Source organism: Aulostomus chinensis, chromosome 18, assembly GCF_037954235.1.
Source record: "Aulostomus chinensis isolate RoL2024-O1b breed Wild chromosome 18, RoL_Achi_v1.0, whole genome shotgun sequence".
Classification (NCBI taxonomy): domain Eukaryota; kingdom Metazoa; phylum Chordata; class Actinopteri; order Syngnathiformes; family Aulostomidae; genus Aulostomus; species Aulostomus chinensis.
Genome location: NC_141337.1, coordinates 2,377,621 through 2,401,861, shown reverse-complemented (window position 1 = coordinate 2,401,861; position 24,241 = coordinate 2,377,621). Strand labels below are relative to the sequence as shown.

General features: G+C 49.3%; 3 protein-coding genes across 7 annotated transcripts; 1 reads left to right on the top strand and 2 right to left on the bottom strand.

Annotated features, from left to right (window-relative positions):
- The first annotated feature begins 553 nt into the window (after positions 1–553).
- cdc27 (cell division cycle 27) lies at positions 554–9,278 on the top strand. 2 transcript variants are annotated; one of them, XM_086185309.1, is made up of 20 exons: positions 554–740; positions 3,586–3,661; positions 3,768–3,915; positions 4,017–4,142; positions 4,608–4,705; positions 4,800–4,945; positions 5,103–5,323; positions 5,412–5,511; positions 5,620–5,729; positions 5,851–5,950; positions 6,042–6,222; positions 6,380–6,552; positions 6,637–6,789; positions 6,857–6,937; positions 7,065–7,192; positions 7,334–7,451; positions 7,717–7,845; positions 7,932–8,006; positions 8,649–8,778; positions 8,883–9,278. In XM_086185309.1, the coding sequence occupies exons 1-20, from the start codon at positions 714–716 to the stop codon at positions 8,975–8,977; spliced, it is 2,415 nt and encodes an 804-aa protein (XP_086041435.1). In that variant the 5' UTR covers positions 554–713; the 3' UTR covers positions 8,978–9,278. The 2 variants fall into 2 exon arrangements, with proteins under 2 accessions (XP_086041435.1, XP_086041436.1); XM_086185310.1 differs by having other exon boundaries at positions 557–740; positions 8,886–9,278.
- Positions 9,279–9,781: 503 nt separating this feature from the next.
- Positions 9,782–14,036, bottom strand: maptb (microtubule-associated protein tau b). The gene is made up of 10 exons (XM_086184429.1): positions 14,000–14,036; positions 13,445–13,516; positions 13,226–13,263; positions 13,010–13,067; positions 12,858–12,931; positions 12,627–12,776; positions 12,392–12,473; positions 12,170–12,279; positions 11,563–11,730; positions 9,782–11,093 (listed from the first exon to the last, which is right to left on the bottom strand). The coding sequence occupies exons 2-10, from the start codon at positions 13,512–13,514 to the stop codon at positions 11,061–11,063; spliced, it is 783 nt and encodes a 260-aa protein (XP_086040555.1). The 5' UTR covers positions 13,515–13,516; positions 14,000–14,036; the 3' UTR covers positions 9,782–11,060.
- A 182-nt stretch (positions 14,037–14,218) lies between these two features.
- crhr1 (corticotropin releasing hormone receptor 1) lies at positions 14,219–24,192 on the bottom strand. 4 transcript variants are annotated; one of them, XR_015109974.1, is made up of 16 exons: positions 23,928–23,998; positions 23,475–23,699; positions 20,670–20,760; positions 20,542–20,592; positions 20,056–20,175; positions 18,203–18,285; positions 17,703–17,809; positions 17,288–17,408; positions 17,043–17,196; positions 16,897–16,957; positions 16,395–16,467; positions 16,235–16,320; positions 15,937–16,075; positions 15,498–15,539; positions 14,966–15,244; positions 14,222–14,751 (listed from the first exon to the last, which is right to left on the bottom strand). XR_015109974.1 is itself a non-coding variant. In XM_086184427.1 (15 exons), exons 2-15 carry the CDS (start codon positions 23,496–23,498, stop codon positions 15,104–15,106), a joined length of 1,293 nt encoding a protein of 430 aa, XP_086040553.1. In that variant the 5' UTR covers positions 23,499–23,699; positions 24,166–24,192; the 3' UTR covers positions 14,221–15,103. The 4 variants fall into 4 exon arrangements, 3 of the variants coding, with proteins under 3 accessions (XP_086040554.1, XP_086040553.1, XP_086040552.1); XM_086184427.1 differs by lacking the exon at positions 23,928–23,998 and adding an exon at positions 24,166–24,192 and having other exon boundaries at positions 14,221–15,244; XM_086184426.1 differs by having other exon boundaries at positions 14,221–15,244.
- Positions 24,193–24,241: the final 49 nt, after the last annotated feature.

Here is a 24,241-nt window from a genome sequence, read left to right as displayed (position 1 = left end):
GTGTGCTGTAATGCATTGAGCTGCGCGTGTGTGGTGATTTGGGCAAAAAAAAAGAAGACAAGATAAAAAAAAGTCTTAAAAAGTCCATGCGTGGAACGTGGAGGAACACACAGGAGCACAACGCCGATTTCAATTTTAAGTTGAATTCAAAGTCACAAACATTGGAATGTTGGGAAGTTCGTCACCTCACCGCCACCGATCAAACCATCTCTGATTCCTTTCAATAAGTAATCAATACTGAGGCTGATAGACGTGGAGGAATGAGGCCAGTCACTGATTTTATGTGTGTTTTAGTTTTAGGTGGAACAGAAACTCTCTTGTTACATGGGGAGAACGTTTCTCATTGAAGCCTTTGTCTAAAAACATAACAAAAAGCACCTCTAGAAAGTCTAAGTGCCATCGATGAATGGCAAATCAAACTCACAGACTGGACTTAGGATAAGTAAACGCAGTTTTCTCTCCGGCCACCAGGAGGCGACAGCCTATTTACCTTCATTTCAACAGCAGGGGCGCAGAAGCCACTTCGGTCCCAAATCAAGTCGTCGTTCATTTCCGTCATTTCTACTCGGTATTCTTCGGCTGCGTTCGGCTGGTAACGGTTGGTGTGTTCAAATCTTCGGCTGCAGCTCCTCCTGGACACCCAAGTAAAGAAAGAGCAGAGGGAAAGAGGGAAAACAGACGACAGGAACGGATAGACGGAGTCTCCTAGCGGAATGACGGTGCTGCAGGAACCTGTCCAGGTAAAACACTGTCCTCAGTTCGTTGTCATGAGCGGGGAGCCGAGTATTTATGTCGATTCCTGGGTCTTGGCCTCAGCGGCTGCTTCAGTCCGCGGTGTGAACGCTGTCCCCCGCCGCCGAAGGCCCGACGGCCCGCCGCCGGCAGAATCGAGCCTTTACCGATGTTGTTAGCTTTAAAAAAAACAAAAGCAAAAACCAAAAAAAAAAAAACAACCGTCTTTACCGCGATGTTGCTGGTGTCTTGAAGTTCACGGGATTCAAAACATAACGAGATGCTGCCAGCCGGGAAGCTAATGTCAACCTGGTTCAGGCTCAGATAGGTCATACCAGACTCCGTACAGAAATCTGTCAGATTAAGGTTTCCGATGGTGTCGGTCCAAGAACAAATGAGATGGAAGAACATGTGTCACCTGCTGTGTACCGTTCGGTTCGGTTAATGGCTTCGGCTTCGACCCAAATACTGACTGTCTTTTTTGTTGAAAAAAAAAACATTTTGGCTTGTTGGTCGGTAAAGATTCCCCATCCTGGTTGCGCTGAGGGACGTTAGCTGCGCGCTGCTGCAGCAACTCGAAAAGTCAGTCAAGTTTTCATTGTGGTGTCCAGCTGAAGGTACCAGTGGACGGTGCTGATCTGGCACGGTTCTGGTGAAGTGGGTAGTGCTGCTGGTAATTAGCAAAGCGACATAAAGTGTGAAAAAAACCTAATGCAGTCTGGTATGTTAGCCCTGCTAGCGCAGGAATGCTAACATCTGTGCTCTGGTCGTGGCTAACGCTGGCTAGCTGTAAGCTGAGCTGCTTCAGTCATGAAGGAATGTCACACTGAACTTCAACTGTAAGCTTCGTTAAGTTTAGTCACGATTTATTTAGTTTATGATGAGGGTTTGCGGTTGAAATGAACCTCTGGTTGCTCGCGGTAATAAGGTCAGCTAGCCGCTGGTTATCACGAACAACATTAGCTAACAGCTGGTTAGCTGCCGTGTCAGACCAAATTACATGAAGGATATCGCTCGCAGATCCGTCTGATTTTGAGTTATTAAGGAACTAAACCGACGCGTTCACGTGCAGGACGTGATGACCGGAAGTCTCACGTGTTCGTGCATGAAAGCAGGTGGGTTTTCTCTCCTGGTCCCTTGTTGATACTCAGTCAGGTTACCAGTGCAGCTGCAGGTAAACCACTGACTTGTGGGGTAACTCAATGGGTGACTGGTGGCGTGAGCATGTAGGTCACGAGAAGGATAACCCCAGATGTTGCCATGGTAACAGATGCCACGACCATAACCAGCCATGGACCAGGAATCATCTGTAAGAAGCTCTGCACTTCCACTTGGCTTTGGAGGCGGAGCATGTTTGGAGACGAAGGTGATGATGATGAAGCTCTCTGTGAGCGGCGATTATCAGCAGAGGAAACCCGTGATAGATGCAGGCGTGCTGAGACGCACAAAATCAAATCTGGGCATCAACTCCAAATGTCTTAATGGATAAATTTTCACGTTTATTTATACCTTAATGTTGCAAGGGGACGCCGCAGGTTGGCGTTCTCTCTCCTCCGCTGGTGATGTGTCCTGACCTGTCTCTCTCCCCAGTGGCAGTCCAGACGCACAGCTTTCATCTGAGAATGTTGACGATGCAGGAAGAACTGGCGTTTTCTTCATGCTTGCGAGTGACTGATTTGTCTCCGGCTACATGTGCATCCACTAACTGGCAGGTGTCAATCATTCCTTTTGTCAGGAAAGTCCTGCCGAGAGAACCTCTCTTGATGCGCCTGCCTCTTCCAAGTTATCCATGGATGAAGGGTGATGATGTGGATCATGAGGTTTGATTGGTCAGCGGTTGAAACTTTCATATGTTTGACCTTGTGTCTGACCTCTTAGGCTCCCCCAGGGCAGGCAAGGTCTGCAACATGCGTTGCCATGGTGATATACCCTGCTGAAAAGTCAACCATCTTACAGAAAACAGCTGGTAGACCCCGAAGTGATTTTGCTAAACCTCCCGTCCTGCTCTCTAGGACACGCCACAACTTTGTAGCCCCCTTTTTACAAAGTCCTCAAAGAACCTGTTAGAGCCTTGATTGTTCGTTCTGTGTCTGTGAGTCCACGAGGGAAACCTGAGACTCCAGACAGAATGGTATCTAGAACCATCTGGGAAGCCCTCTGAAGAAAGATGGGCACTTTCAACAAATACTCGGCAGGTAATTGGATGCCATGACGCTAAAGTCAACCAGTCAGATCATGGAACTGGTGGAGAGGCTGAAGGCGGTGGGTGGAAGAGTGAAATCCTCCTGTTGTCTCGTGAGGGTCTGTGCAACGCACAGTCTAGGGATTATTAGAGGGTGTTTGTGGAGTGTTAATGTCCACTTACTGAGGAAGTTGTGACCCCACACTTGTGAGCATGACACAAGACCACAAGAGACGGTGTCTGTGCTGGGGGAGCCAAAATGGATGCTGAACAAGCAGTTGTGCGAAAAGGTTTATAAGGACAAACCTGTTGTTGTGTGTTGTCACGGTTATGGACGCCGTCATACTGCACATGTGTGGAAGGCATCGTCACACATTAGATCCACTATATATGCAGTCTATGTTCAGCTATCAATAATCAATATCAATGGATCAGCACACAGATCAATGATGATGGATCAGATCCCCTTGATCAGTGAAGCATCTCAGAAACAAACGGCTACAATCACAAGCAACTCAAGGAAGACGAGTCTTTGAGAACGAGACGGAGACCTCGCTCTCTCCTGTTTCTGTCTCTCTCTCGCTCTCTGTGTCCACTGGCAGAATCCATCTCTCTCTCTCTCTCTCTCTCTCTCTCTCTCTCTCTCTCTCTCTCTCTCTCGTGTTGTTCAGGCTGCAGTGTGGCAGGCTCTGAACCACTACGCCTACCTGGACGCCGTTTTCCTCGCAGAGAGACTCTACGCTGAAGGTAACGCCTGTCTCTCTCTCTGTTTGTCTGTCCGTGTGTCGGAGCTGGAGCTCTACCTGTCGGTCAGATGTTTACCTGTCCGTCTGTCTACCTGTCTGTCTGTCAGTGAGGTCAGAGGAGGCGCTCTACCTGTTGGCGACATGTTATTATCGATCAGGGAAACCCTATAAGGCGTACAGGCTGTTGAAGGCTCACAGCTGCTCCACACCACAAGTTCGATTCCTGCTGGCCAAGTGCTGTGTGGAGCTCAGCAAGTAAGAACACACACACACACACACACACACACGCTCACACTAGTCTGGATGAGGCTCCTAGTGAACCACTGACATGCTCTGAACACCTGTCTGTCTCTCAGGTTGGCTGAAGGAGAACAGGTTCTGATTGGTGGAGTACTAAATAAACAGAAGAGCCAGGATGACATCATCACAGAGTTTGGAGACTCCGCCTCTTTCACGTTGTCATTACTGGGGCACATTTACTGGTAAGGAGCAGTTCTGTGCAACATCCAGTACCCAAACGTGAACTGCGAGATTTCGTCTGTCCTCCGCTGTCTCACCTAGCAAGACTCACTGTGTCATGTCCTTGTCTAGTCTTCCACATCACGCTTGTGTCTCCTTTAACACGTTGGTGTGGCGTCACAATGCAGACGGCATTGTTACAGCCTCCAAAAAGGATCAATCGATCAAAATTCGTAATTACAAAACCCAAAATCAAGAATCGGAATTTGCCTCCAGGGGCTTTACAGTCCGAACACGATGTCCTCAGACTCTCGATCAAAATGGTGTTAGTCTGGAGCCCCGCCTCCCGTGCCAAGTAACCAATCATCACGTCCTTTTAATTTAATGACTTCAGGCAAATTTTCAAGAGGTCTAAATTCATCGACGAAAAGAGTCTCAGCTTCTGTTGTCTCTCGTTCTGACCTGTCTGTCTCTTTCTCTGTGAGCAGTAAGACAGATCGGGTTGCTAAAGGTGCAGAATGTTTCCAGAGAAGTTTAACCCTCAACCCGTTTCTCTGGTCGCCTTTCCAGAACCTCTGTCACCTAGGTAATGCGCACACACACACACACACACACACACCTCAGTGAGTTAACATGGAAGCATGCCATTATGTGACTTTGGTTGTTGGTGTCTGTTCTAGGAGAGAAACCAGATCCAGATCAGGTCTTCAGGTTGGCCTCTTTTCAGAACTCCTCTATAGCCCCGCCCCCTCCATCTGTAAGCCCCGCCCAGAACCCCTCACATCGCCTAGACACCGCCCTCATGGAGACACCACAGGACACACTGGTACAAAATCCTAACACACCTCTCATACTGTAATTTGGTCTGGTGATCAGATTACTCTGGTTGGGTGAGGTAATATCTGGTCTGGTAACTGGACGACTGTTTTGACGTTGTGAAGCGATTGTTGATGTGGAGGAACATCTTCTTCTTTCATCTTCAGGAGTTAAACCGATTGAATCTAGAATCGTCTAACGGGAAGCTGACGTCTGATTTGTCGGTTTCCTACATCGACTCCTCCCTCATCTCCCCAGAGACTGGCTCTCTTTTGGGTAACACGGTTTCCATGGCATCAGCCGGCACCTTATTGGCTAAACAGAATAAGCCTAAGAGTGGGCGGAGTTTACTGGGAGGACCTGCTGCACTGAGCCCCCTGACGCCCAGGTGAGCTCTCACCTAGTGTGTACAGGCGGGAGTGTATGTGGACATGGATGCAGCATTCAAAAGTGTGTGTGTATGTATGTGTGTGTAGTTTTGGCATCCTGCCCCTGGAGCCCAGCCCGGGAGACCCCACTTATCTACAGAACTATTCAGCTACCATGGAAACGCAATCTACAGCTCCCAGCAAGAAGGTATACAAACACGCTGTGTAGACACCATCATATTGATCCACACAGATGATCGGATGTTGTATCGTGGTGAACGTCTGTCTCTCCTCCTCACCTGTCTGTCTCTCTCAGTCTGTCTCCAGGATCAGCCAGTCCAAGTCTGTCTTCAGTCAGAGTGGAAACAGCAGAGATGTTCTCCCCATTCCCTTTAACCCATCACAGAGCTCCGCCCCTCACGCCAGGTAACTCTACACAGAGTTCCACCGCTCCCTCAGTTTCCACCACAAAAGTCTGCCCTTCATACCTGTCTGTCACTCAGGTGTCATGTCCAACTGTCTGTCTGACTTCCTGTGTGTCTCTCAGTGGCTCCCCTCAGGTCCTCAGTCCCAGTATGTCTGGCCCTCCAAACGTTCAGCCCAGAAGAAGCTCCAGACTGTTTACTAGTGCCAGCTCTACTGCCAAGGTACCTCAGTACTACTGTAGAACTACACTCGTGTCCTACACCCTTCAACTGTAACTGAGGCCTGTGTCTCTCTGGGTCCGTCTGTCTGCAGGAGAACAGTAAGAAGTTAAAGATGAAGTTTCCTACGAAGATCCCAAACAGGAAAACAAAATGTAAATCAGCAAAGACGTCAAACAGCAGCAACCTGAACGAGAGTCTGGACATCCTGAGACTTGACGCCAGCCTGAGTCTACCGGACGCCAAGATCCCTCAGTACCAGAGAGCTGCTGCAGGTACAAATATTACAAACACTCAAATATTGTAATAATAGAGAAGTTGCATGATATGATAAAATACTGCATCCAGCCGAGTCAAGCCAACACTGTACCCAGTCGGGTCTCTGGATCAGCACAGGAAGTGGTTCAAGTTTGTCCATTCATGTGTACTCAGACAGCGTGATGGTGTTGCTACGGGAACTGGGCCGCGGTTACCAGGCGCTGTGCTCGTACAACTGCAGAGAAGCCATCAACATCCTGAGCTCGCTCCCACCGCAGCACTACAACACAGGCTGGGTCCTGACACACATCGGCAGGGCCTACTTCGAGCTGGCCGAGTACACACAGGTAAGAGTCACCTGACATATAGATCCAGGTGAGGCCAGCTGTGATGTCATGATGATGTCACCACTGTGTTCTGGGGTTTTGTAGGCGGAACGTCTTTTCAGCGAGGTTCGCAGGATCGAGTCGTACAGAGTGGAAGGGATGGAGATTTATTCAACGACGCTGTGGCACCTGCAGAAAGACGTGGCGCTGTCGGCTCTGTCCAAAGACCTGACAGACATGGACAAGAACTGTCCAGAGGTCAGGAACTCGCCTGTCTGTCTTCCTGACCGTCTCTCTGTCTGTCTAACGCCGTCTGTCTCCACAGGCCTGGTGTGTTGCAGGGAACTGTTTCAGCCTGCAGAGGGAGCATGACATTGCTATCAAGTTCTTCCAGAGAGCCATCCAGGTGAGTTTACTCGGTGTTAGCTGCAGGACCACAGGTGGTAGTCTCACAGCGCCAGACACCTAGAGGTGCAATCGGATGATGTCATCATTGGGACAGCTGCCCTAACATCAACATGTCTGTCGTTCAGGTGGATCCAGGCTTTGCGTACGCCTACACTCTGTTGGGTCATGAGTTTGTTCTGACAGAGGAGTTGGACCGAGCGCTCGCCTGCTTCCGCAACGCCATCAGAGTCAACAACAGACACTACAATGCATGGTACGGTAACCATGGTAATGGTAATACAGTTTAAATCTGTTCTCTTGTACAGAGTTGTGTTGGGAACCTGAGGCTCCTCATGGATCAGTGATAGAGTGTGTGTGTGTGTGTGTGTGTGTGTGTGTGTGTGTGTACACGCAGGTATGGTCTGGGCATGATCTACTACAAACAGGAGAAGTTCAACTTGGCGGAAATCCACTTCAAGAAAGCTTTGAGCATCAATCCTCAGAGCTCGGTGCTGCTCTGTCACATCGGAGTGGTACGTTAGCATGCAGCATTCTCCATCCGCAACACTGGCCACGTTAGCATTAGCGACAGTCTGCTCAACTTTCAGACAGAACATTTTAGAACATCCACACTCATACACATGAATATCTAAAGCAAATTCTAAATACTTGCACTTGGGTCCCATGGGGGTGCCAGAGCCGTCTCCATGACAACTGAGCAAACGCAACATGGCGATGAGGGCATCCAGATGTGGTTGAGGGCTCTGATGTCAGATTAACGCTGCTGTTACTGTGTAGGTGCAACACGCATTGAAGAAGTCTGATGCTGCTTTAGAGACTCTCAACAGAGCAATTGGGATTGACCCTAAAAATCCACTCTGCAAGTTCCACCGAGCGTCTATACTGTTCGCTAACGACAAGTACAAGGTAATCAACACGCAGGGATTCTCTACGGATAGAAGATGTCCCACTCTGCTGCCGCCGTGACCACCTGTCTCTCTGTCTCTGTGCAGGCGGCGCTTCAGGAGTTGGAGGAGTTGAAGCAGATTGTGCCCAAAGAGTCTCTGGTTTACTTTCTCATTGGAAAGGTAACAAGCTGATCCACCGTAACCTTTGACCTCTGATGTTTAACCCTTCACCTCTTGCACTGTCACATCATCTCTGAAGTCACCATCAGTATTAACAGACTTGAGTCTGTGAGAGAACACCTGCAACACAAGTCGAGGTAGACGTTTGATCCTCTTATGGTAATAATGTACCAGGCTGGCCAGCGGCTACATGATCCGGGAACAGACGCTCCTCTGACGTGACGCGTCCATCGAGGTCGTCCATCTGTGGGGACCGTGACCTCGTCAGCCAGATTCTCATCTGTCGGTCTAAGTGTTGTTACAACAGGCACCGCAGACGTTCCATCTTTGACGTAGAACCGCTTACTAAGATTGAGTTCTTGAATCACAGACTCCGAGGTCTCTCCAAGGATTTGTGACAGGAAGTGATCCAACATCTTTAGGGCGGTGCGTTGAGTCCGTCAGCGGCGTGCAGCAGTCGGGCACCTGCACCCAATGTCCTAGTAGACACACGCGCATCAAAGGGCGCCGCGCCAAAGAAACTCCTTCAGTGGTTGTCGATGTTGGGGGTGTTTTCAATCTACATGATTTGGTTCTATGGTGGTAGAAACCATGGCAACTTTGGTGTCCTTTATGACCTCTGACCTATGTGCTTTCCGAAAGGTGTACAAGAAGCTGGGTCAGACTCACCTGGCACTAATGAACTTCAGCTGGGCCATGGACCTGGACCCCAAAGGCGCCAACAACCAGATCAAAGAAGCCATCGACAAGAGATACCTGCCTGAGGACGAAGGTACCGCCACCCCCCCCCCCCCCATCCGTCACGCTACTGACGTCACTGTGACATCACCTGTCTGACCACCTGTCTGTGTCTCTGTCAACCTGTGTGTCTCTCAGCAGCTGTGGAGGTGGACGACAGTCAGGATAGCAGTATTATGACGGATGCTGACGACACGCAGCTGCACACGGCTGAGAGTGATGACGTCCTTTAACCCCGCCTCCTCCTCTGACCCCATCCCTTTGCTTGAGCCAAGCCCCGCCCTTGTACTGATTGGCTGGAGTAGTACTGTTGCCAGGCAACATTCTGACACAGATCTTCAGTTTAGCTCCGCCCCAGTCCTTCTCCCTGTTCTGATTTGTTGAAACAGACTGCTGCTACCCTCAAGCTCCACCTCCTACCAGCCCTCCTCCTCTTATGTCATCGAGCTTGACCTCTGACATTACAGCTGTTTTTTATGTTCTTTTTATCGTTATGGAAATAAATCATTAAAAATATGTAAACCCTGCCCACCACCCACTGTTTGGTTTATGTGTCCTATTTATATCCAGGTAGCTGCATTGATTGGACGAAACAGTCACATGACACCTGGACCCTGACAGCGCATTTGGTCTTTTAGGTTTTAGTGATGCAGATTTAAACTTCAGAATCTGTGTTGACTTTTCACTAAAAAAAAATGTTTTGATGCTCCAGTCGCAGAAATCTTGACGTCGCTGGTGACAATCAGCCGCCGCCGCAACAAAGCTCACAAGATTGTTCCCACAGAACCTTTGATCCAGGTCGAGGTCTAGCTCCAGGTCCAGACCAACTCACCTATGAACACCTTCGGCTCCTGACAGCTGTTCAAACCCACCAGCGCGAGAACAGAGTCTCATGACCATCGGGACCTGGAGCCCACAAGTTTTTGATTATAAAAACTTTGTTTCCCAACCTGTCGTCTGATACCTGCAGAAGGCGGCGTGTGATTGGCTCAAAGTTTAATTTGCAGCAAACACTGGACGAGAAACTGAGATCCAGGAGGAAGTTTATTGGAACTTTGTAAAGCACTTTCAACAGCTGACAGATGCGTCTTGGTATCAAACTGCATTCTGGGAAATATTTTTCTTCGATGGGGAGACGGAGTAGAGGTGATGATTGACTGGGAGATGGGACATCATTTATAGCAGGGTTGTTTAAGTGGGTCCGGGACCCCCAGAGGTCTTCAGGTTATTAATATTCATAGTTTTAATTTAATCAGCTCGAAATAAGTGGAGTCTTTCCATCTGCAGAGACGGCCATTTTGCATCTACGGCAGCCCAGAGACGACAAACAAGCTCATTCAAGTTTCAAAATAGTGTCGCTACATGGATGTATTCTGAGCTGACCCTGAATACTCACTGGGTTAATACTTCGGAGTAGCCATGTTAATTAAGCTAACAGTTACCATCGCAACTCCAGACCCCCCCAGCTGCCTCCTAAATTCATAAATGACCACTTCCACTAGCCTAGCGTAGTTTTACACAGTGGCTAACAGCTAACTTACCTTCTGGAAACAGGTTTATGTTCTCGAATACGTGGCAGCTGTGTTCTGAAACGTTTGGGAACCAAATTGGAGATTCTGTGTCGCATGTCCACGAACACCTGCGCGATCATACGGTTTCCTGAGGGAGGGGCGAGGTGAGGTTCAGCCAGTTCACCAGTAGGTGGCTCCCAACCCTCCGTATCATCATCTCTTGCTGAATATTCCTCACAGCACATCTCCATGTTTTAGAAATAATTGATGTTCCAATAGAAACGGCCAAAACATTTTTTATACTCCAGGATAATCAAAACCAAAATGCTGATTATTTATGGGTTGGTCTATTTAAGGGTTGCATCTCAAGGGGGACCTGAAGACCTCTTGACAGAATCGTCTCAGACAGTCGAGAACGTGGCGGCGGTACAGAACGCAACAGTTTACGGAGAGACTCGGGGTAGCAAGCTAACAGGCTTCGTAGCCTTTGGAACAGGTTTCACTGGTCTTGAAAGGGTGGATTTTGTCCTCGAGGACGCCTACGTCTTCATCCTGTTGCAGACATCATGTTCTGAGTTGACGTTCTTCTCCGTGTTTAACCGCGGGCATGTTGCCGTGGGCGACGACTGTGACTGGATGATCCCGTTCGTTACTCAGCCAACACCGGCACTTCCAGGCAATCAGAGGGTTTTCACTTGTGAGATGAAGGTCATGAGGGAAAGCGCAGGATGGAGATTTTCTTCTTTCTTTCTTCAGGCAGGTTCCTTGGTAATGAGGGTGGGGTCAGCAGGCTCAGGCCGTCCAATCACAGGCCTTGTTTGGCGAGGGAAGCGGACACCTGCCAGGAAGAGGAGACCATGTTGGTGTTCAGATGTTCAGGCGAAGAGCATGCAAAAGGTGAAGGCACGACCAAGAGACGCAGTTCTGGTGCGCGCCTGGCGAGCACCCCTGGATGGTGCTGCGAGAGTTCTGCCGCCATCTTGGACTGAAGTTGCTCAGCGGCTGTTCCTGAGGCGCTCAAACGCTTTTAAGACTTTTACCTCATGGGCACTAAACGAGTTCCTGTCGTCTCCAGTTGAAGGAACTGAATGGGGTTTTTTTTTAACCTGGCAACTGATTTGAAAATAAATCAACCATTTATCAACCCTTTATTCAGGGTCTTTGTGATTTTTCTACTGATGTCATCATGGCGACCCGGGGCCACAGACACCTCTTTCAATATCGCCATCTAGTGGTCCAGTGAGTTTTGTCTCTTGGCTTCGAAACTCAGTTCAGGTATTTGTTGCGTGATCAAGTAAATCTCTCACCTGGTCAGCTAGGGTGTTGAGGGGCGGAGCTTCAGCAGCATTAAGGCTTCCAGGTGAGGAAGTGTTGCTAAGGTGCTGCGGGGAGGAGTCAGACTGGATGATTATGTCAGCACCGTGGTCAGTTCGAGCTTTGGCGTGTTCTCTGAATGTCAGTTTCTGACTTTCGATCTGTCAACAAAGAAACAGTTTCAGGTAACATACAACCTGCACAGCAGGAGTCTCAAGATGGGGTCTGGGGACCCCCAGGGGTCCTTGAAGGTCCTCTGGGGGTTCGTCAGTTTATGTCATTTTGTTGAAATGATTGATGCGTTCAGAAACCTGTCACAAGACATATTTTGCTCCTGTTTTCTGGTAAAAGTATAGAAAAGAACCGGCAAAATGATGGAAAATTGCACAAACTTGTAAATAACGAGATTTTGTGATTCGGTCAGAAAAAAGCTGATTTACAAATTTAAAGATAAAATAACCAAATTAAAAATACTATTTGCCATAAAACAGTGACTCTGGATCAGGTTTCAGCTCCACGTCCTGAATCATTCTGGGTGTCACATGTAATTGCGCTTGGAGTGCTAGCGGTGCGTGTCGCTAGCTTGTTGTTAGCATTTACCCTCTTCTTCCCTCCTCCTGGAACATGAGTGACGTTCTCCAGGGAACCGACTTTTGACTGAACACCTTTGAAATCCACTTTCTCTGATTTGATTTCCACCTTCCCTCCACCTGCATCACACAGGAGGTCAAAGGTCATAACGCCAAGTTCATGTTTGTGTGACTGAAACTTTTTTTTTCAGTCTAGAAGAACTTGAGACACGTTCATTTCATCCGATCTCACCTGGTTTGTGGTGGATGTTTGCTTTGGAGCCACATTTTGATGTCACATTACTGAGATCCATCTTCTTATGGACGATCTGAACCTGTCAGTCAAACAACAAACATGCCCCTCCTGTCAATCAGCCACTGACACGCCCCTACAGCCCTCAGGCGGCACTGATCTTTTATCCCATCGGTCCTGATCACTTCTCTTGGAGAGGGATTGGTTTGCGTTTGTGTGTCTGTGTGTGTGTTACCTTGCCTCCTCCAGGTGAGTGTTTCAGGTTCTCTGTGGATCCGACCTTTGACCTCACACTAGTGAGGTCAGGCATGGGGTGAGAGGGTAAGGGGGGTGTCCGTCCACGTGCAGCCCCAGGAGATCTGGGAGGAGTTCGTACCAACGCCACCTGTAGGAAGACAGACATGCAGATGGACAGACAGACGGGTGAACAGTCAGACGGACATGACGGACAGGTGGTTGTTCAGACCTTCTTCACGTCTCTGGCGGGTGAGCGGCTGGCAGGCGATCGGCTTCCTGGACTGTTGACATCGTCCACAGACTCTGATGGACAGAGAGACAGGTTCAGAGAGTGAGACTAGTTCGGCTGGTCTCGCAGGCGTCACTGATGCTCTGTTGTACCTGAACTCTTAGCTGACATCATCTTGGCTGCTCGGGCGCCTCCTGCTGTCCTGGAGGCCTAAGACATATACTCGTTATTGTCTGTCTCAACCCAACTTATTTCTTAGTAAACTACCAAGTGAGGTTGTAGGAACGATCTCTGCTCAGCCTCAGGATATAACAAGAACCCTGAAAGGGAAAAGCCAGACCGGGGCTGCAGCGATCTGAGAGTTTTACCTTTGTCTCTTCAGGTGTTTCCTTCACAGCCGATGTTTCTGTTTGAGCCACAGAAGAAGAGGCGTGGTTAAAAAAAAAAAAGAAGGTTGAACTAAATCACAAGACGTCGTCAACAGTCGTAGCATCACCAGGACGTGATGTCACACCGTCCATCCTGATCTTGTGAGCCACTTCCGCCTGGCTACACCTGAACAAAGCGACATCACGACTGATACCCACCTCCCATCGTCCCCTTTGCTTCCGAGGCGGGGCCTTCTCCCACAGGGGTGGAGTCTCCATCCATCATCATTCCTTTGGAGGAGGAGAGGAAACCAGGGCAGGAGGAGAGGATGCAAGGAAACGATGAAACAATTAGAGGAGGTGAGGAAATTAAGAGAGGAAGGAAGGAAGGAAACAAGTACATGCTAGTAGAGGAGGAGCCTCTGAGCATGCTCAGTGAGAGCGATGATGACAATGCAGCCACAGAGACGTTTCATTCTTGCTTCTTCTCCACCTGTCAATCATCCGCTCTGAGGTATAAACTAAATCCTGATCTTCAGCCTGTTTGGTCTGGAGCTAGGCTAGCATGCACGCTGACACGTGGAGTGGGGCGGGGTCCGCCGCGCGGAGAACCAGGCGGTGACAGACTGAAGAGAGCCGACAAAGCGCCGCCGCTTCTGCCGCTGCTGAGCTTCAGCGTTGAGAAACACGTGGAGGAGAACGACAGAACCCGAGACGCACACCGACAGGTGGAAAGACAGACAGGCGGAGGGATGAGACGGACGGACGTCTTACCTCCTGACTGCACTCCTCAGTCTGCTGCTCTACTGCTGCATGCTGGGAGAGGAGGCTGCTGTTGCCATGGTAACCAGCCGCATCCCTGCACTGAGATGATGTCATGGGGATCCGCTGGCACGGGCCGAAATCTCAAAATCTCCTTAAAATAAAACCACTTCCGGTTGATTGTTCCTGTGTTATTTCATTCGTTTTAATTTGCTCTCATCTTTTTTTTCCTTTTACAGTCCAAATTTGTTAAAATGTTGAGCCTCTGAAGACACTCCCTTCTACTAACACGTCTACCTAATAATATTTCTGAAGTGCTTTTACTTTGGTAACCTTCGGAATGCAGGATTTCTGCATAATACCTGCAATGAAGTTTAAAAGGGACAAAAAAAAACAACAAAACCCTGATTGATCAAAGTAAATCGGTCGTTGTTGAGTCCAGCAGGAGGTGCAGCTCAGTGTGTTCACTCCTGTGGTGTTGCGCTTTCAGCTGTTGACGATAATCGATGTTTTGTAAAGTGATTACTGACATCCTGTTAATGGCCCACGTGATGTAGCGCCGCTAGCAGATCACACATCAGCGCTCACGTACAGGCCAACACATACACTTCCACAGGTGTAACGCTGACACCAGCTTTATTGTTTAATTTTGTTCAGGTTGTTTCATCACGGTAACATCGTCAGCATAGGTTCGTTTGTCAGCTCTCGTCAAAAATGTGGCGAGGAAATGACGTTCGGCCACCCTTCAGCCTGGACCAGAACACCTAAGAGAAGACCAAGACATCAGCTCACCAACACCCGCAGGAGGCACCACCAACGTGAATATGTGTGCGTATGTGTGCGTGACATCACTGCTGGTGATCAATATCAGTGGCAACATTAGATAGTGAATTAATAAATAAATCAAAGTATTGATTATTGATCAGGAACACTGTCCAGCTGCCTGATGTAACACCGCAGTTGTGATCCCACATTGACCTCAAGTGATGTCACTGACTCCTCAAATCTGTGTCCTGCAGTGTCATTGGCTGCTCTGATCTGAATCAGAATAAAAGGCTCCGATTGGAGGAGTTCAGGTCCTGCACCGCCCAATAGAAAATGCGCGCTGGTCCGAGGTCAGACGTTGGACGACTGTTTGATGCTGTGGAAGGACACACGACTCGGTGAGGTGGGCAGCGAGGTGGCGCGTACTGCCCGGCTCCGGATGGAGTGACGGTCCTGCCAACGAATCCAGCGCTTCCGTACAGCAGAACGCACCTGTTCAGAGAAGCCGATTGAGACTGCTCAGTGTGGTGGAGGGAACCCAGCAGAACCCACAAACATGCCACTCAGTCAAGCACACTGATGATATAAACTACAAGGTTGAGTGTTAAAGCAGCAGAAAGTCCAATCTAAAATTAACGTGCGGATAAATGGAGAACTGACAGTAAGAGAATAGATTTTAAAATGAACCACATGGGTCCCAGAATGGAACCCTGTGGGACACCATGTAAGATAAATGATCAGTTACCTCACTGTTGAGAAAACAGTAGAAGACTGAGACAAAAAAACCCTGGAAATCAGAGAGAGAGATAGACAGTTTCAACAGCTAACAGTGCTGAGAAGCTGCTAAAGCTAAGTTCACACGGCGACCAGCAGGCTATGATGCAGGCCAGCAGCTACCAATCAGAGCTTAGAAGCACGCCACTCTAATCAGAGAACACACCCGGAAACTCGTGGTTGTATATTGCATCAGTGTACACATTGTCTACTTCTTGGACGGTGTTGTCGACAACCTCACCATTCTACGTGTCAACTGATATTAACAGTGCTAACAGACAGCAGCTCTGTCATTAGCTTAGCATAGACTAGCTGCCACCTGGATTGAAAATCTTTTGAAAATGAGCACAAACTCGGCTGGTGAAATGCTTGCGATCTTCAGTACTGATCAGCTGATTGGTGAAAGGAACCTGAAAGGACTCCAGCGTGGAGTTGAAGTAGATGAAGACGATCCGAGCCACCTCGTCTTCTCCTCCGGGATTCACGAAAAACAGCATGTAGGTGATTCCCAACAGCGGCAGCAGCACCAGCGTGGCCTTGACCGCCTTCCTGATGGGGCAGGACACACAATAGTGACACAAAAATGACATAATGACACAATGATGACATAGTGATGACACGCTACTTCTTTGTGCTGCTTGTGCTTGATAGTTTGCAAGAAAAAAGGAAGTATCAGCCAGATATTTGTAGTAATGAGGAGACGCTCACCTGTACTGGATGGTCTCTGAGGTGGTCGATGCTCTGAGTTTGGTCATCAGGATTCGAACGATGTTGAACAGGAAGACAAAGTTAATCTGAGGAGAGGAAAGTTTAGACACATGAAAGGAAATTAAGGGAAATTCCTGACTGCCCCTAAGATCCTTCTTACCAGTAGGACCAGTATCATGGGACCCTGGTAGATGTAGTCAGTATAAACTCCCGCCTTCTTTCCAAACCAGCATCTGTCAATCACAGACACATCGACCAATCAGATAACCTTCTCACCCTGCCACCTAGGGTTTTGGTGACATCACACTGTCCACTGTGATTGGCTGCTGGCTCTTCAAATCAAACAGTAAATCTTTACAGGTAACCACGGCAACAGAGGGGGTGCTCTAGTCTCTCATAAAGTGTGAAAATGACTACCCCACCGTGCGAGTTGTGACATCATCATGACATCATGCCCCACCTGCCAAACACAACACAATTATAAAGAAGCAGGAGTTGTTGGTTCTGACCGAGAAGCAGTTGGTCATTGTTCTATGTGACATCATACAATTTCTGCGGCTGCAGGGTGGAGTCTTCAACACGGCTGGATTCTGTTCAGTCAGGGAACAACTACACAATGACATCACTGCTCCTGTGACCTCAGAACACTTCCTGTGACTCACTTTTCGTTGTCATTGTAAAATTTCCCAAGAGACCACGCCAGGATGATGGGAAAAGGAATACCTGTAGACAGAGACAGGTTGTCATGGTGACAGGCAGGCTGTTATGGCAACAGAGTGACAGGACACTGGAGACAAGGTTAACCGACCCCAGCCGATGCAAACGAACATCCACTTCCTGAGTTTATCGGTTGAGTAGGTGAGAACGACGGCGGTGTGAAGATAGCAACCTTCGCCAAACATCCAGAAGAAGTTTGTGACGTGGAAATAATTATAACCTGCTGTCACCAACCGGCACCACACCTGAGGAGAGGAGGGGGGGAGATATGTGTGTGTGTGTGTGTGTGTGTGTGTGTGAGGATGGATGTGTGTGTGTGTGTGTGTGTGCGTGTACCTGGTTGCTCTCAGTAACAGCAGGATTCATCGTCAGCTGGACGATGAACCAGGTGGCGTTTCGCAGGATGAAGGCGGAGATCAAATTCCAGTGGATGATGTTTCTCAAACAGCGGATACTCCTGCACACACACGGGTAAACCCAGACGCAGCCCCGCCCACAAGTGATGTCACAGTGCAACAAATGTTAACGATTCATGCTTGACTCGAAACACTGAACTGATCCACATACTAGTGACATCATCAGGTGGTTTGAGAGTCGTATCAATAGCTTCCAAGTCATGTGACCTGAGGGCTTCAAATCAGTACGAGACTGGAAATAAAGGACACGCCCCTTTTTATTTCTTCCAAGGATGTCCTGTATTTTATGCGAATATTTCAGGGCAAAACGTACAGTAGACTGACAGATGGTTTACCTGAGTCTCATGAAGAGGGTGAAGGCGAGCAGCAGAGCTCCCAGAGAAATCACATGACCCAAGTAGTTGATGATGACAGCGACCTGATAATGAACCTTACTCTTCCTCTACACACGCACAAACACATGCACGCACACACACCATATTATTTCAGCCCAAACAGGAAGTGATGTCGATGCATGAGTACCTCATTGACCAGTGAGTATTTGTAGCTGCCTGTCAAAGGTCAGTCACCAGGTGAGGAACAAATACTACTTTACACGCAGCTCAAGCATCTTAGCTATGCTAACTGTTAGCTACAGAGCTGAGAGGAACGAGTCGTTCAGCCGCGACCAATCAGGCGCCAACACTGTGAAACGGCTCGAGCCGGACCTGATGCACATCCTGACCGTGGTCACTCCAACCAGGCATGAAGCTCATCCACCACCACTGACCAGATTAAGACGCCAGTGTGAGTTGACAAGTGTGTGAATCAATCAGAGTGCGTATTGATCGCTCACCAGGGTGATGATCTCGGTACACTGACTGTAGTTTCCTCGAGAAGCCCAGCTGCCGTTGGACTGACACTCTCGATACACTCGGTCTGAACACACACACACACACACACACACACACACACACACTAGAAGTTATTGATAAGCAGCTAGCTGGTGAGCATATTGAATCTTGTAGCTGTTGAACCGTCAGATATTTCCTCAGGAGGATAAAAACAGAGCTGAGAGAGAAAATATTGTGCTTCGATTTAAGGACGTGCTGATTTGTAGGCTCAACATCATTGTCGGCCGATGTGCATGGCGTTGGGTGGCGTCGACCTCTCGTCAAATAAGGCAGTATTCAAGAATGCCGGTCGGCTGATGCTACTCTGTTGTGAGCTGGTACCGGCTGGTAATGCAGTATTCTGCTGTGGCCAGTGTGTGAGTGTCCATCACAAGCGGACGAGTGATTTGTTCGTCAGCCGCACTGAGAAGCACAGCGTCAGGGACTTCTGGAGTTTAAAGGAATGGAGTGTTGGTAACGGTCATATTCTTGGTTTAAATGTCGGTCTCAGCCTAGAATTCTCACATCGTCGCATCTCCCCCTCAAACGTTTGCTAACAGGTAAACGACGAACCTGAGGACGTGTCAGATACATTCACAGAAGTAAATCAAGGAACGAGGAGCAGATTCAAACTAACAAAAGACAAAAAATAGAGCCCTGAGGTACACCACGCCTAATTACTGGCGATATCAATGAATGACAACCCTGAAGGACACAAGGCCTGACGACATGTCAGTGCTGCGTCCACGGAAACTTGGCCACTCAAACAGTCTCAGGTTGAAGAACAGAAATTGATTTTTGAATGTCTCAATTTTGGATGGGCTCAGCGTCCTGTAAATGGCAGTTCTGGAGCTTTGGATCAAATCAACTGATGGACAGGATCCAGGCAGCTCAGACTCCATGACGGAATCTCTTCAGTCTGAATATCAGCAATCAAACAGACGCTCTCACACTCAAGGATGACGAATCAGCCGGGGAAATAGTAATTAATCTGTGAGCCATTAGCATGTGCAGCATTACCATGGCAACAGCAGGACTGATGATGAACTAGCTGCTACAGGTTCAATCAATAAGTTCGGGTTCAGCTGCACTGACAGCTGATCGGTTAATCACATCAAACACACGCAGACGACCCGTTAGCCTGTTAGCATGGTTAGCCGTGATATTTCCATGCGACCATGATGATGAAGGGGGAGTGAAACAAGCCCCAGCTGGTGAAACACCAACACACACACACACAGATGAGTCAGATCAACAACTTAACATCTTATTAAAACACACATGCAGGCATGTTTCTGTTCCATCCAGGGACATGACATAAGCGACAGGACATGACCTTTGACCTCACACGCAGTCATCACTTTGACAATAACCACTAACATGATGGGAACCTGCTGACAGGATGCAAGTTCCCTCAGGGAGGCTGTGTGAACACACAAGTCAGCACAACGTCGGCCATTCAAGAAGCACACACACGCACACGCACACACACACACACACACACACTCCCGGGACTGAAATAAGTCACACGTCCGCCTCTGTGTCGCCTCCTCGCTGTGTCTCTGAACGTCAGCAAGGCTAAGAGTCAAGCGGTGATTGGCTAACACTGAATTAGCAGCTCCTGATTAGCTGAGGAGGAGACGAACACTCTTTGAGTCCCAGTTCAGTGAGTGACACGTTACCCACAATCCACTGCAGTAACACGACTTCAGATGTGAGATGTAGCCACCGTGTCTCTGCAGTGGAAGACAGACAGACAGAGAGACAGACAGGCTGGCAGGCAGGCGGACGCAGAGAAAACGGGTCAGGTACGTACTGGTGGTGTTGTAGTGGATCCCATTGAACTGCTCGGGACACGGCCTGGAGACCAGCGCTCCTGCTGCACTGCGAGGCCAACAGGTTCCTATTCCATCCAACGACAGGTCACAGTATAGACCTGCAGGCAGACAAGGGGTACTTCTGAGTACTTCAAGGTCCTCCCGCGTAGTCGGGGTACTTCTGAGCACTTCGAGGTCCCCCCGCGTAGTCGGGGTACTTCTGAGTACTTCAAGGTCCTCCCGCGTAGTTGGGGTACTTCTGAGTACTGAGAGATCCTCCTGTGTATTCCAGGTACTTCTGAGTACTCATTGGTCCTCCTGTGTAGTTGGGGGGTCCAGCGTGGGCGGGGACCAGCTTATTCAGCACATTCCAGGTGAGGTCCCCATGTGACCCTCAAAGGCTCGGCACATCAATAAGAGCAACTCACTGGGGGGCAAACGAAGCTCGTTTATGTAACAGAGGTCAAAGGTTTAAATGTACCCACCTGAGGAGTTGGTGACGGTGAAGGTCTGGTTCAGGAACACCAGCGCCCTCGCTGGAAGGGACAGATACACACGCCATGTGTCGGCTGCTCGTCTGTTACTTCATGGTGAAAGTCAGACAGGAAGTTACCTGTCAGGTTGGTGGACAGCAGGATCAAACCCTCGCAGGTTAACTCCACCGGAGAAACTCGTCCGCTGAAGAACACGCACACACACACCACCTGAGAAGGACACAATCAGAGCGTCAGCGCGACCACGCGGAGACGGCCGCCATCTCGCTTTACTTCTTCTGTGTCGCTGTGATGTCACAACTGACTTTTTTTCTTCTTGTTGGAGCTCAAAGCAGGGCTTCTCAAAATGGGGTAAGGGGACCTCCAGGGGTCCATGCCAAAATGAGTATTTCACTACTCCTACTCCTGCGATTACTACGGCTCCTACGAATCCTTCATCTACAGCAGTGCCCCAGAGCAGCGTCAACCACATGAACGCTAGTTGAGTTCCTCCAGCTAAGCTAGGTTCACAAGCGCAGAAGTCCCTGTCGCACCTTCTCTAAGTCTGATGTCAATAATGCGTCATACATGTCTCCTTTTTAACATTTAATTCCTTCTTGAAAATAACTTCCTCTTCCTTGTGCTTCTTGAACTCTTCAATAATTTGTTTTTACACTGCTAATTTTCAGGTAACATTTTGCTCATTTATTCTTTACCTTTGACAGAAGTCAAGTGAAGTTCCCTTGGTTGATTCGCAAATTAGCAAAAATAAATAAATAAAAATGCTAAAAGCGCAATTTGATATACCAAATATAGATCATGGCAACTTGCTGGCTTTCCCTCTTTGTTGCTACGAAGCTCCTCACAGGACTCGGCGGTGACAGGAAGTGCAAGCAGCAGACCGTCAGAGTTCCATAAACACATTTAATATCGCCAGTGCTGTTTCCTCGGGGATTCAAATGCCACCATTAAAAATAAAAGCCAGCATGAAGCAGCAGGACGGACGGCGTCTCTGCGTCCTCACGCTGTACTGATGGCATTCGTCCTACTCGCCAGATGGTCAGCCCATTCAGCTACACGCCGTCACATGACTGCGGCTGATGCACCAACCTGCCGCTCGGCCTGAAAATAAGACGGTTGGCTTCGTGAACACCGGCGCCGGCCGAGGAACCATTTATAGATAAATATGAGAGATGAGAAAACACACACACAGACAAACACACACACACCACAAATGTAAGTTTTTCAGAATAAGAATGTTGGTGTCATAACAGGAAGTGATGAGGTGATGTGTATTGACTTGACTCTCCGCCGTTTCTCTTGAGCCACGGCGTCTTGCTTTGGCACGTAACAACCACAAGGTGGCACCATATTAACCCGAGTCAGAAACCCAGCAAACGTTCTCCTCGTCATTGCTGCATTCTCCCGTCCTCAGTTCCGTCCCGCCGAGTGCTCACCACCCGTCACCTGTATAGTTTACTCGTCGCCATCGGCTCATTTCGCCACGAGCTGATTGGATGACTGACAGGACCTCATTACCCAGAGAGGAGGAAGTCAGCGCAGCTGAGACAGAAACAGGAAGTGATTAATGCTGAATGAAACATCCGCTGCATCTTCTACGTCCTCCATATATAGAACCACCGAACGCCTCCCCAGCGTCCATTAATCACATTTATCACTTCTGTGTCTCTGTCCCTTCATCCCCAATTTCTGCGTTCCTCTTTCTTTCTGTCCATCCAGCTCTCATTCTTCCTTCCCTTTGTCCCGCTGTCCCCATCTCTGTCCCACCATCCCTGTCAATCCATCCCCGTCTCTCTGTCCCTCCATCTCTGTCCCACCATCCCTGTCACTCCGTCCCCGTCTCTCTGTCCCTCCATCCCCATTTCTCTGTCCCTCCACCTCTGTCGCACCATCCCTGTCACTCCGTCCCCGTCTCTCTGTCCCTCCATCTCTGTCCCACCATCCCTGTCACTCTGTCCCTGTCTCTGTCCCTCCACCTCTGTCCCACCATCCCTGTCACTCCGTCCCCGTCTCTCTGTCCCTCCATCTCTGTCCCACCATCCCTGTCACTCCGTCCCCGTCTCTCTGTCCCTCCATCCCCATCTCTCTGTCCCTCCACCTCTGTCCCACCATCCCTGTCACTCCGTCCCCGTCTCTCTGTCCCTCCATCTCTGTCCCACCATCCCTGTCACTCTGTCCCTGTCTCTGTCCCTCCACCTCTGTCCCACCATCCCTGTCACTCCGTCCCCGTCTCTCTGTCCCTCCATCCCCATCTCTCTGTCCCTCCACCTCTGTCCCACCATCCCTGTCACTCCGTCCCCGTCTCTCTGTCCCTCCATCCCCATCTCTCTGTCCCACCATCCCTGTCACTCCGTCCCCGTCTCTCTGTCCCTCCATCCCCATCTCTCTGTCCCTCCACCTCTGTCCCACCATCCCTGTCACTCCATCCCCGTCTCTCTGTCCCACCATCCCTGTCACTCCGTCCCCGTCTCTCTGTCCCTCCATCTCTCTGTCCCTCCATCTCTCTGTCGATGATATCAGCACATTGGATGGTTTTAATCGAACAAACAGCTGAAATGTTTCTGCCAGGTCCCCTGACTCAACGTCCTCCCAAAGGACCATCACTCAAAAACTGATAATCAGCAAGAGACACAACTTCACATCCCGTCAATCATCACTTGGACACCAACCTGAGGACCCCCCCCCCCCCCACACACACACACACACACACACACTTTTACCTTCTGTCCAGGTACTGGCGTCATCTGATTGGATGATGCAGACTCAGTGTTTACTTCACGTCACTCAATCACTTCCTGTTCAACATTCATCTGATATTACTAGAACAAAGTCGCACTAGGTCTACTGACGTCACGAGTGCACGCACGCGCACACACACACACACACACACACACACACACACACACACACACACACACACACACCTGTGTCAAGAGGCTTCCCTCCATCTCTCTCAGTCATTCACTGGTTCACAGCCGCGTGCTGGTCCGGTCCGGTTCGGTTCACGTCATGTTGGTCCGATGAAACACGCTACCATGGAGCGGCGGAACAGATCCGGTCCGAACCGCACAGGTCTGCCCGAGTCGGTCCCGGTCTCTGGTCTGGTGACTAAGAGCGGGTCCACGGACCCAAGTATCCCGGTGAGGAGGCTGCGCAGAGCACGAGCCAATCACAGACCGAGAGAGAGAGAGAGAGAGAGAGAGAGAGAGAGAGAGAGAGAGAGAGAGAGAGAGAGAGAGAGAGAGAACGTTTGTGCTGCACCTTGACTTCAGGTGAACTTCAGGTTTACTTTTGACTGACAGTTTATCATGACGTAGTTTAACTAAAGTGTGGTTTAACGAATCCGCGCGCCGGCTCTGATCAGGCTGTCCAAGTACCTTCAGAATAAAACGACTTCCTGACATGTGTGTTAGCATGAATATTAAATGTAATAAGCGTGCGTGTGCGTGTGTGTGTGTGTGAGAGAGAGAGAGAGAGAGAGAGAGAGAGAGAGAGAGAGAGAAAGAGAGAGAGAGAGAGAGAGAGAGATTTGTCAACAGCCGCTGCATTTGGACGACAGCGCGTAGCCGTGTAAGCATTAGCATGAGCATTAGCAGGGATCATAAAGGCTCTCACCTGGACTCAATAACGATTGATCAGCTGATGGGTTCATGTGCAGCTGCCCTCCATTCACCTGAGGAGGTGTTCATCT